The sequence below is a fragment of the Mercurialis annua genome, linkage group LG1-X (genome assembly GCF_937616625.2).
Source record: "Mercurialis annua linkage group LG1-X, ddMerAnnu1.2, whole genome shotgun sequence".
NCBI classification, from domain to species: Eukaryota; Viridiplantae; Streptophyta; class Magnoliopsida; order Malpighiales; family Euphorbiaceae; genus Mercurialis; species Mercurialis annua.
The window spans coordinates 61,515,391-61,527,617 of record NC_065570.1 but is presented as its reverse complement, the minus strand read 5'-3'; the positions used below and the strand labels follow the sequence as shown (position 1 = coordinate 61,527,617).

At 33.3% G+C, this 12,227-nt stretch overlaps 1 protein-coding gene across 44 annotated transcripts; it reads right to left on the bottom strand.

Moving 5' to 3' along the window:
• Positions 1-208: 208 nt before the first annotated feature.
• LOC126661234 (pectin acetylesterase 9-like) lies at positions 209-12,031 on the bottom strand. Of its 44 annotated transcripts, XR_007635616.2 has the most exons (21): positions 8,771-8,802; positions 8,392-8,494; positions 8,151-8,264; positions 7,898-7,962; positions 7,695-7,787; positions 6,969-7,082; positions 6,753-6,841; positions 6,531-6,648; positions 6,399-6,441; positions 5,690-5,757; positions 5,449-5,543; positions 5,238-5,312; positions 5,054-5,128; positions 4,292-4,393; positions 3,306-4,201; positions 3,109-3,198; positions 2,765-2,943; positions 2,371-2,481; positions 2,151-2,223; positions 447-2,042; positions 209-370 (listed from the first exon to the last, which is right to left on the bottom strand). XR_007635616.2 is itself a non-coding variant. In XM_056104294.1 (10 exons), the coding sequence occupies exons 4-9, from the start codon at positions 10,229-10,231 to the stop codon at positions 8,807-8,809; spliced, it is 390 nt and encodes a 129-aa protein (XP_055960269.1). In that variant the 5' UTR covers positions 10,232-10,285; positions 10,551-10,611; positions 10,772-10,828; positions 11,936-12,031; the 3' UTR covers positions 8,501-8,662; positions 8,771-8,806. The 44 variants fall into 44 exon arrangements, 1 of the variants encoding a protein (XP_055960269.1); XR_007635620.2 differs by having other exon boundaries at positions 447-513; positions 1,353-1,421; positions 1,486-2,042; positions 5,449-6,648; XR_008789835.1 differs by having other exon boundaries at positions 447-1,421; positions 1,486-1,603; positions 1,950-2,042; positions 5,449-6,648.
• Between the last annotated feature and the right edge of the window lie 196 nt (positions 12,032-12,227).

Genomic DNA, 12,227 nt, shown 5'->3' with positions numbered 1-12,227 from the left:
AATATATTTTATGTCATAATTTACAAAAATAAATAATTAAATAAAACTCTTCAAATTTTATAATTCTATTAAACTCTTTGTAATTCATAACTATTAATTTATTGTATTTAAGAAGCAGTTAATTAAATTATATAAATAAGAATTAAAATAAATTTAAATATAATTGTACACATGACAGGATTAAAAAGATACACTTATCATCACTACGTTGAAAACTAAATTAGAGTTCAACTTTATATAATAAATAATATGATAAAGTGAATATACTTTTAGTTGGGTTACAAGATTTTAATATAAATGTGTTGTGCTGCATCTATTATCTGCAAGCTTCAATATGTTGAGTGTCTCTTCACTTGAGGCATGTCTCACACTGCAAACAAGTTGCAAGAAATTTAAACAACAAAAACTAATCAAGATACACAAATTCAATAAACATTAGAAATTACCTGCAGCAAGTAGAAAGATCCCCAAATTTAGGATTAGAAGAAGTTCAGTGAAGTTTTAGGATAACAGCTGCGTAAAAAGATTCGAAGTATAGATGAAGCATAAACTACTCCATGCAAATGAAATTTATTTCAAAACACAAATAGAAACACATACACTCATCAAAAGGAACAAAACTAGCAATTCATAAACACATAGAAAAACACGAAATGCAAACACCAACCATCCAACACAAATATAAAGACAGTAACACCAACCAAAATACAAAGAAAAAAACACCATCCATGAAACATAAATACAAAGAGAAACACATAGAGAAACCAAACACCAAACACAAAAAGAAAGACACAAAATATAAATATAAAGAGAAACACATAGAGAAAGACCAAACACAAAACACAAATACAAAAAGAGAAACACAAAATACAAAACCCAAATAGAAAAGACAAATAGAAACACAACAAAACTAACGATTCACAAACACATAGAGAAACACAAATAAACAAAACCAAATATAAATAAAACACAAAATGCAAACACCAACCATCAAACACAAATATAAAGATAGAAACACCAACCACGTAACTTAAATACAAAAAGAAAACACCAACCACAAAACACAAATACAAAGAGAAAAACACCAACCGTGAAACACAAATACAAAGAGAAACACATAAAGAAACACCTAACACAAAACACAAATACAAAAAAGAAACACAAAATACAAATATACAAAGAGAAAAAAAATACAAATACATAGAAAGAAAAACAAAATACAAATACATAGAGATAAGCACAAAACACAAAACACAAATACAAACTGAAAAACACAAAACACAAAACACAAAACACAAATACGTACAAAGAGATAAATAAAATTAGAGAAATACAAAACACAAATAGGATACAAATAGAGAAGAAAATGTTGTCACACTCTCCCACTTGCTTGATCATTGTATGGGGCAAACCTGTAAGATCTATACCTCGAGTAATAGTAAGATTAATAAAATTTCAACTTCAACAACTATAAATCCAAATTACCTTGTTAGTGTCTGAGATCTCATAAAACTGTGACTCAAATTTATTGTCATATATGCGATTATTAAGCAAGGGAACTAGAGGCTTTATTTCTGATGCATCCTCCAATTTAAATTTGGAACTACAGAATCAATGAAGATATAAGATGAACACTCGGAAAACAGAAGACAATGAATGAATCACAAAAAAGGTAAAGTACAAGACATAAAAGGAAGTGTAAACCCACGATAATGTTAGCTAATTGCTTTCAAGCATTCTACAAAATATACCACCTTCCTTATACTATAATTACAGCATGCATCCTAAAACCAATTTGTAGGATAGTAGCAGCCAAATTAGAATTATTGATTGGTTGCAACCCAATTAAAACTGATAAAGCTTATTGATTTTATTCCAGCTGTTAAATTTTTGTTCATTATGTCTGGAAGATTCATTTTACATTCGTGAATGTATTTAAAAAAACATACCTGATCTGGTGTCAGCTTAAAAGCTTTACCACCAATTGCATACCATCAGATGCCCTCTCTTTGCTTTCATCCACCATATTCTGAATGTTTGTACTGTAACAAGAAAGTGAATTTATTTGTGATGTCGTAGATGTAACACGATTAATAAATTAAGTGACCTAAAAATCATAAATCTGGTAGCAAAACTAGGTTGATGCTTACCTAACGCCTTAAGTCCCACAAAGGTACAAAATGCAATTTGAGAGCATATCTTCCTTTGTTGTGCCTGCATTACCTACGGGGACGAAAACAATGGGAAATAAATGCAATAGTTCATTAAAAGGAGATTGAGGTTATGAGTTATGTAACAAAACGAGCATTGTAACATAAAATGGAAAAGACCGCGAGAGCGTTAAAGAAATTGAAAAGTGATATTGTTTACCTGAGATAACAGCATTTCCAGAATAACTTTCCCGTATTTTTCTACCACTGTCTGGCATTGTTGGTTACAGTACCATAGGCTCCAATGGCATGATTTATTTGAGTAATCAATCTAAGAATATGAAAAAGAAAATGTAAAAATGATAATCAAAAAATAGTTTCATTTCAATGAAACTATAATTGCAAGATCATAATTAAGCCAATTGATGTTCAACTTTTGCATAATACAACCATACATAAAATTGTGTAAGTTTAAAAAATATAGTAAAAGTTGAGAAATTATCAATAAAAATTACCCAACAAGAGCATCTCAAAGGGATAAAAATATTTGAGATAAAGCAAGACATTTGATTGAAGGAGTTGAATTACAGATCAGAGAAAATAACTAAGCTGACCTGGCTGGAATGACATCCTTGTAAATGATATAATAGGAGGACGATTGTTCACAGTCGTAGGTTTTGTTATGGTAATTGGAATCATGAAAATAGGACCACACCATTGTGCTTGGCAATCAACTCCATACACTTCATTATAATGTAAACCGTCACCTAGCTTGGTCGGATCAACCACAATGCTGATAAGGGGAAAAACTGTTAAGAGATTTCAACTTTAAGGTGATTAAAAAATGAATCACCTTAAAGAGTAAAAAAGAGAGATGTATTATGGAGATTCTATCGACAACCAATACTCTGTTTTTGACATCCAAATAACAATATCTCGAGAAAACAATGAGTATCACCTTTGGTTGTGAATCTTCAGCTAACAATTTAACCTGCTCACAAAGCATATCCATTTGATCCGTGATTGTCCTCCCACTCTGTACAGAAACCTGGAAGTCATTAAAGTAAAGAACCATATATTGAATTAATGTTAAAAATCCATTAAAAAAATTATAGTGGGGGAAACAAAAGTTAAGGAATTATCAATGAAAATTACCCAATAAGAGCAGCTCAATTGGAGAAAAATATTTGTGATGAAGCAAGATATTATCTATGACTTGATTGAAGGAATTGAATAACAAATTAATCTGTTGTGAATCTGCAAGGAGAAGAGAAACGACAAAGTTATCATCAGATCAGAGAAACTAACTAAGCTAAGAAAGTAGCAGTAGTTACTTAGTTAGCCATATACACAAAAACAAACCATCTAATCCCAAATATTATACAAACTTCTGACTAAACAATTCAAGTCACTTGTAGATTCAAGTAACCACTCCCATATTTTGCTGAGATACACAACTCTTCTCTACACCGTCATCTCTGTCGTCTCCGGCTGTAAAAAGTAATCAAATTCCCCTCCCTCATTCCCTGGCTCGTTCTCTCTCTCTCAAGCCTCCTTTGCTCTCTTTCCTTCTCCTCTCTCGCCCTTCTCAATTTCATGTGCTCTCTCCCTCTCTTTCTCAAGTTTCCTCTCTTCACTCTCTTCCTCCTCACTTTCTCTTTGTAGCCTCTCACGGTCCAATCTCTCCCGTAATTCTCTCTATTGAACTTTTTGCATTTCTTTATCTACTTCTCTACTTCTAGAAGCCTTCAGAGATTCCCTCTCTCATTTTCATGAATTTAGTCTCTGTTTTATCCATGGCTTCCTTTATTGCAGCATCAATGCAAGAATGGCTTCCTCCTCACTGACTCTTTGTAGCCTCTCACGATCCAATCTCTTATGGCTTCCTCTATTGAGGAACAAACCAAGTTAGATTCCCATTCCAACAATAATGCAAATTTAAAACCAAGTTATATGAATTATCCTTAGCTTAAACCTGTTCCTTCTGTAATCTTTCACCACAGAACCATAGCTCCCAACATCTTCTTCAACCATGTATTCACGTTTCCTATCTGGAAAATAGGCTAGCTGCATCAGAAGAGCAGAGCCACGTGGATCTTTATAAAATAAGTTTCTGATGTAAGAACACAAATTTTTCTGACCTTCTTAGCAGAGAAAGCTTTAAAATATCATTCCATTCAGCTATACAATTATCTTCTAAATTCAGAAGCCGCAAATCCTTGAACAACTAAAGAAAATTCTGTCTAGAAAACAAAAACTTGATGAGCCTTACAACAATGGAGATTTATGCAGCTAAGCATAAGACAGCTATACGAGAGATCAGAAGAAACGAATCAGCTAAAAGATATTTTCTTATACATATATATCCACCATCTTTTGCATAACTTAGTAATTCTTCATTTCTAATAACTGAACTAAGTCCCATCTTAATACAGTCATTTCATTTAACTCATTAATTTTTTTAAGAACAACCTCCAATTCAAATATTTGCTTATATTAAATGCTAACTTAACTCTCTGCCCAAGAGAACCAAAAATACAAATTTTAAGGCATTTCTAGATGAAAATTATTAAATTAAGTTTAAAAAAAATCATTTAACACTGCCATCATCAGATGGGACAAAGAAAGAAGGGTAAATTGTTGGTGGAACCTAATTTCCAGCGGATGGTAAAAGGGAAAAGTGAATTTAAAGTTCTCCGAATAGACTACTTAAATCATTCCTCAATTCTATTAGTTGTCACTCTAACATTCCACTTCTCACCATACTAGCAAAATCAGTAACTATCCACAAAATGGTTTAAAATTTCACTTTTTGAGGATAATGAAAACTATTATAATACTGTGCATATAGCATTAAGCAAAATCTATTTTAGAGTGCAAATACAATAGTTAAAAGGTATAACCTTTAATATAGTGATGACATTCCCCATTAAGTGCAGCTTCTCAATCACAGGCAATAAATGATTAACAACTTCAACCTGCAAAGTCAGTATTTTTAGCTTTCAAAAAAGAAAAAAAAGTTTTAAAAATCTAAAATAGAAATTTAGAACAAATGACATAAACACGAAATAAACAGAGATGGTCCACCTGTATCCAATCTTTTTCAGTATTGTTCAGCACTAGAATACGGATGTTTTTAAGTTGGGGTAGACCATCAATGTTCTGTGACATCAAATTACAAGAAAAATTGAGAGCTGAAAGACGTGGTACCTCCTCACATATGGTGCCAACTCCTGCAATAATAATCTCATCTCTAAAGTAATTTATTTTACAAGTTTATAACACCAAATCTCATCACCTATGACCAGGCTGGTTGCATGAAATTCTTGGTGCATACCGATATAAGTTTAGTTCCCATCAATGCTGCCTTAGCCTCTTCTTCCAAGCTTCCAGCTTTTATGCCAAAGAAAATTAGATATTATAAAGTGCTACAACAGACATATCATGTCCAAAAAACAATACATAACTTGTTATTCAAGGGTGCAAGCAGTGGGATAAATAATAGATCAAACAGTCAAAAGTATTCATAATGGGTAAACCTGGAGCTTCAAAGTAACCAGATGCAGACAAGCATATGAGGATTTTCCATATACCCACGCTTCAATTGCTGAAGCTCTTCTTATAAGCAGGAAACGAGAGACTTCTCATTGATAATCTAAACACGAGAGCATTTTGACACACGAAAAAAGATAAACATGCAAATGGAATTCCTTGCAAATCACAAATAGAAACACAAATACACTCATAAAGAGAAACAAACCTGCGATTCACAAACGCATAGAGAAACACAAAAAAGAGATAAACAAAACACACAGAGAAACACAACCAGGAGAAAAAGATAGAGATACACAAAACACATAGAGAAACACAAAATACAAAAACAAATACAAAGAGAGAAACACCAAACACAAAACACAAATACAAAGAGAGAAACACTAAAAACAAAACACAAATACAAAGAGAGAAACATCAAACAAAAACACAAATACAAAGAGAGAAACACCAAACACAAAACACATATACAAAGAGAGAAACACCAAACACAAATACAAAGAGAGAAACACAAAACACAAATACAAAGAGTGAAACATCAAACACAAAACACAAATACAAAGAGAAAAACACCAAACACAAAACACAAATACAAAGAAAGAAAAGAAAAGAAAAAACACAAAAGCAAAGAGAGAAACACGAAACACAAATACAAAAAGAGAAACGGAATTAGAGAAACGCAAAAAAATAGGATACAAATAGAGATGAAAATGTTACCACACTCTCCCACTTGATTGGTCTTTGCAAGAGGCAAACTTGTAAGATATACATCTCGAGTAATGGTAAGATTTGTAAAATTTCAACTTCAAAACTATCTATCCAAATTACCTTGTTAGTGTTTGAGATAATATAGAACTCGGACTCAAATTTATTGTCATATATGCGATTATTAAGCAATGGAACTTGAGGCTTTATTTCTTATACATCCTCCAATTTGAATTTGTAACTGCAAAATCAATAAAGATAAGATGAACACTCGGAAAAAAAGAGACAATGAATGAATCACGACAAAAGGTAAAGTACAGAACATAAAAGGAAGTGTAAACGCACGATAATGTTAGTGCCAGTGTTTGTTTTCCTGGCAGTTTGTCCCAATCCACAGTGAGAGTGCTAAGTTTAGCATCAATTGGTACTCTAACCTACAAATTGGACATGGGAAGCCACCAGTATTATATAAAGAACATCTCCAAAGTAAACAGCTTAACTTTACCCACAAGGAATTAAATTAAAGCCCAGTAACATAATAACTACAATGATTACCCTCACCTTATTTAAAATGGCAACAGGGGCAAGTTTCTCAGTTGCCAATAGAGCTTGAGCATCTAGGTGCTTCACTCCCATGAAGTCCTCTTTATTGATGTCAATTCCATGAAGTACAATCTACCAAACGTGATAATAAAAAAGAGCAAACATCAACAGAAATAAGGTTGAGTTCTTAATGTGAGCAAAAGAAAATTCACAAATAGAACAGTTAAAGCAAGACGGCAGAAGAGTCAAAAGAGGCGAAGGTTTAGAAGAATATGTGATCAATTATGTAACACAAGATCTTGACAGATTCCCAAAACAATGACTTGCACATTTATTTTCATTAAGCTAACACCATGAAACATAATATTGGTATTTAACTCTCATGAATTCATTTCACTATGGTAGAATTGAAATAATTCATTTTCATTAAGTTATCAGTTGCTATTATAAGTAACATAAGTTTTTTCCTTATATACACTTTGTCCATCATCAGAAGTAAAAGGTAAGCTTATTAGTATAAAGCATTCAACAAAATATACCACCTTACCCTGATACTATAATTACAGCATGCATCCTAAAACCAATTTGTTGGATACTAGCAGCCAATTAGAATTATTAATTGGCTGCTCCACACTAGCCAATTAAAACCAATAAAACTTATTGGTTTTATCCAGCTGTTAAATTTTAGTTCATTATGTCTAGAATGATTCATTTACATGCTTCAATGAATTTCAAATAACATACCTGATCTGGTGTCAGCTTAAAAGCTTTACCACCAATTGCATACCGTCAGATGCCCTCTCTTTGCTTTCATCCACTACATTCTCAATGTTTGTACTGTAAAAAGAGAGTGAGTTTAATTGTGATGTCGTATATGCAGCACGATTAATAAATTAAGTGACATATAAAAATCCTAAATCTAGTAGAAAAACTAGGTTGAAGCTTACCTAACACCTCGAGTCCCGTCAAAGGTACAAAATCCAATTTCAGAGCATATATTCCCTGGTCGTGCCTGCGTTAGCCAAAGGAACGAAAAAATGAGAAAAAAATGCAATATTTCATTAAAAGGAGATTTGAGGTTATGAGTTTGGTGACAATACGAGCATCGTAGCAGGTGGCAACATGTTTAACCCTACAAACCGGTATAAAATGGAAAAGACCACTAAAGCGTTAAAGAAATTGAGAAGTGATGTTGTTTACCTGAGATAATAGCATTTCCAGAATGAATTTCCAGTATTGTTCTACCACTGTCTTGCATTGTTGGTTTACTAAACCGGAGGCTCCAATGGCATGTTTTACTTGAGTAATCACAGTCTAAGGATATGAAAAAAAATATAAAAGTGACAATCAAAGGCAGGTTCATTTCAGTTAAATTATAATTTCAAGATCATAATAAAGCAAAGCAATGTTCAACTTTTGAGGAATTATCAATAAAAATTACCCAACAAGAGCATCTGAAAGGGAGGAAAATATTTGAGATGAAGCTAGACACTTGATTGCATGAGTTGAATTACAAATTAATCTGTTGTTAATGAATTCTGAATCTGCAAGGAGAAGAGAACAACAAAATTATCATCAGATCAGAGAAAGTAATTAAGCTGACCTGGCTGAAATGACAGATATGAAGATTTGTTCAGTCATAGGTTTTGTTATGGCAATTGGAATCCTAAAAATGGGACCACGCCATGGTGCTTTGCAATCAACTCCATACACTTCATAATAAGGTAAACCGTAACTTAGCTTGGCACGATCAACCATAATGCAGATCAGAGGAAAAAATGTTAAAAGATTGCAAATTTAGTTATAACACATTGAACTACCATAGTTGTGAATCTTCAGCTAACAATTTAACCTGCTCACGAAGCAGATCCATTTGATCCGTGATTGTGCTTCCAGTCTGTACAAAAACCAGGAAGTCATTAAAGTTAACATTCAAATTGAAGAACCATATATTGAATTAAAGTTTAAAAACTTTAGTGAAGGAAACAAAAGTTGAGGATTTATTAATGAAAATTACCCAACAAGAGCCGCTCAATTAGAGAAAAATATTTGAGATGAAGCAAGATGTTATCTATAACTTGATTGAAGGAGTTGAATAGCAGATTGTAAAACTGCAAGGAGAAGAGCAACAACAAAGTTATCATCAGGTTGGAGAAACTAACTAAGCTGAGAGAGTAGAGTAGCAGTACTTAGTTAGTTAGCCATGTACACAAAATAAAACGAACAGTCAAAAGTTATTATAATGCCTAAACCTGAAGCTTCAAAGTAACAGATGCAGACATTATTTGTACAAATACCAGGAAATATCAACAGGACTCGACCATTTGAGTTATTGAGATCCGCCCATGGTCACAGTGCAATTAACGTGTGAGTTTTGAATCTCGATAAGGAACATGGGTTTATTTTTTGTCGGTTAGTTTAGAAATTACCTGCAGCAAGTGGAAAGATTCAAAAATTTAGGATCTCAATAAGCAAACTTTCAGTTATTACATGATGTGAAATTGAACGTTATATAATTTATGATTGAAAAACTTTACTTGGTACACATTATAAGCTGTGTTTAAGATGAAGAATGTATCGTAATGAACCTTAGTGCATACTGCGGAAAAATGCACAGCATAACAAAAGATGGCACAATCATAAGATGAACCAAACAGAGATAAAATAAAGGAGGGGAAGTTATAGGAGTTTGAAGAATAAAAAAATTACTAGTTTGGGATCTTTATACAAAGAAGTACGTTTTTTGTTCAGACTCTTCTCCATTCCCTGCACTGAAAAAATTATATATGCTATAAATTAAGCTAGTATGATATGCAATTTACTGGAAAAAAAAATAAAGAAATTATAATCTCAAATTAAATATCTAACAAGATTCTCAGGAGTTATACCTGTAAAGAAACAAGATTATCATAAAATACCCTCATGCTGGGGTTCAAGTGACAACTTTTCTGTAAAAGGAAGAAAAGGACATATCACCTCATTTTTTTCAATAGAAAAAAAAAACTTATATAACATCAAACTGTAAATTATCAGATTGCAGCCTTTGGATTGATACCTTGCGTGCTAACCCCAACCCTTTGGGAAGAAGATCATGAATGATAGCTTCCCAAATTCTTTGTCCTCTGAAATGGAGAATTGATGTATGTTTCATACTACACGACGAGACAGAATGAAAAATGTTATTTCAACATATTATATTACATTTCACACAAATTCAAACGCAATTTAAAAGATATATACCCCATTGTCAAAACTGGTATCTCTAACAAATGCAGCCTCATCACAATATCTCAACTTGAACACTCCATTGTTAAAATAACCTTCAACTTCAGCTGCTAAAAAATCGACAGATAATAGTGGGAAATAAAGTTTACAAACTTATAGAAATTGTATGCATAGCTTGTGCACTAAAAACCTAGGGCCACATCTGGCCAATTGATAAAAGCAATGGAACTAAAAACAGAAAAAATAAAAAAACACCACTACAATAGAATCAGAAACTAAGATTGTTTGTTCATATATAGTGAAGAATGGAGCAGCAGTTATCTAGATAATTTTACACACACAAAACCATCAAAACTAAGTTTGACATTAACACACCTCTGTAGATTGTTGACAAGCGCTAGCCTCCCTCAAATAGATGCCTTGTGATGACGGGGGGCTGCAGCCAAACCATGTCATACAATAAGAAATAGTTTCATCACAAAGATAAGTCTCATATCAATTAAAAAAAGGCGATGTCTCATATCAACAACCAGAACTTTCATATAAAAATCGTTAAGTAAAAAGGTTGAAATAAATTACAGGTAAGAACCACTCACACCCATATTTTGTGGAGATACACAACCCCTCACTACGTCGTCATCTTTGTCGTCTCTCTGTGCACCAAAAGCAGATACATATTATGAAAATGTTATGCAAACGAGAAAAGCGGTAAAAAGTAATCAAATTTCCTCTCTCCCTCTCTCTCAAGTGCTTTCTTTTTCAAGTTCCATCTGTTCTCTCTCTTCCTCCTCATTGTCTCTTTGTAGACTCTCTCGGTCCATGCTCTCCCGTATTTCTGTCTGTTGAACTTCTTGCATATCTTTATCTACTTCTAGCAGCCTTCAGATATTCCTCTCTCTCATTTGCGCCTCTGCTTTATCCAGGGCTTTTTTCATTGTAGCAGAGGATGATATCTTCCCCACAAGGAACATCTGCGTAAAAAGTAATCAAATTTAATCTCAATCTCTCTTGATCTCTCTCTCTATCTATCTCTAAAGCCTCCTCTGCTCTCTTTCCTTCTCCTCTCTCGCCCTTCTCAATTTCATGTGCTCTCTCCCTCTTTTTCTCGAGTTTCCTCTATTCTCTATCTTTCTTCTCGCGTTTATTTGTAGCCTTTCATAATCCAATCTCTCCTATAATTCTCTTTACTGAGCTTCTTGCATGTCTTTATCTATTTCTAACAGCCTTCAAATGTTCCCTCTCTCTCATTTGCCTGAATTTAGCCTCTACTTTATCCATGGCTTCCTTCATTGCAACAATAATGCAAGAATGGCTTCCTCCTCACTAACTCTTTATATCTCATGGTCCAATCTCTCCTGTCTTCCCATATAGAAAAAGATCCATCTTGACTGACCTGCTTCTCACATAAAGTATGCCAATATTATGAACCTTATAGGAATTCCTTCGCCTATGATCTGGCTGGTTGCATGGGATTCTTGGTGGATACCAATATTTGTTCCTATCAATGTTGTGTTCCTCTTCTTCCAAACTTTCAGCTTTTACTTAAAAAAAAATAGATATCATAAAGCACTACCAACAGACATATCATGTCCAAACAAATTTCTTATTATTAAGGGGAACAAACAGTGGGATAAAAAAAATAGAACAATCAATCAAAAGTTATTATAATGCGTAAACTTGAAGCTTCAAAGTAACGAGATGCATGCACCATTTGAACAAATACCAAGAAATATTAACCTGGACTGGACCATTTGACTTACAGAGATCGGCCCAAGGGATGACTGCAATAAACATGTGAGTATTGAATCTCGGTAAGGAACATGGGTTGATTTTTCGTCTGCTAGTTTAGAAATTCCCTGCAGCAAGTGGAAAACATCCAAAATTTAGGATTAGAATAAGCAAACATAGGGAAGGGTGTGTAAAATATCATCAGATGTACATTTTTCAAGAAATTTGAAGAATGCTCAGTTTCATGAATTGGCGAGCTTTAATGTGCAGTCTTTAGAAGCGTATAGCGCCTCAAAACTTGCAATATTCATATCTGTGTTTCAC

Excerpts from the sequence above, each read along its gene's own strand:
- LOC126661234 (XM_056104294.1), bottom strand. The coding sequence starts at position 10,231 with ATGAGGCTGCATTTGTTAGAGATACCAGTTTTGACAATGGG. Across the intron at positions 10,103-10,190 it reads ATACCAGTTTTGACAATGGG|TATGAAACATACATCAATTC; the intron begins GTATATATCTTT and ends CTCGTCGTGTAG. Across the intron at positions 9,899-10,005 it reads GGTTGGGGTTAGCACGCAAG|AAAAGTTGTCACTTGAACCC; the intron begins GTATCAATCCAA and ends TTCCTTTTACAG.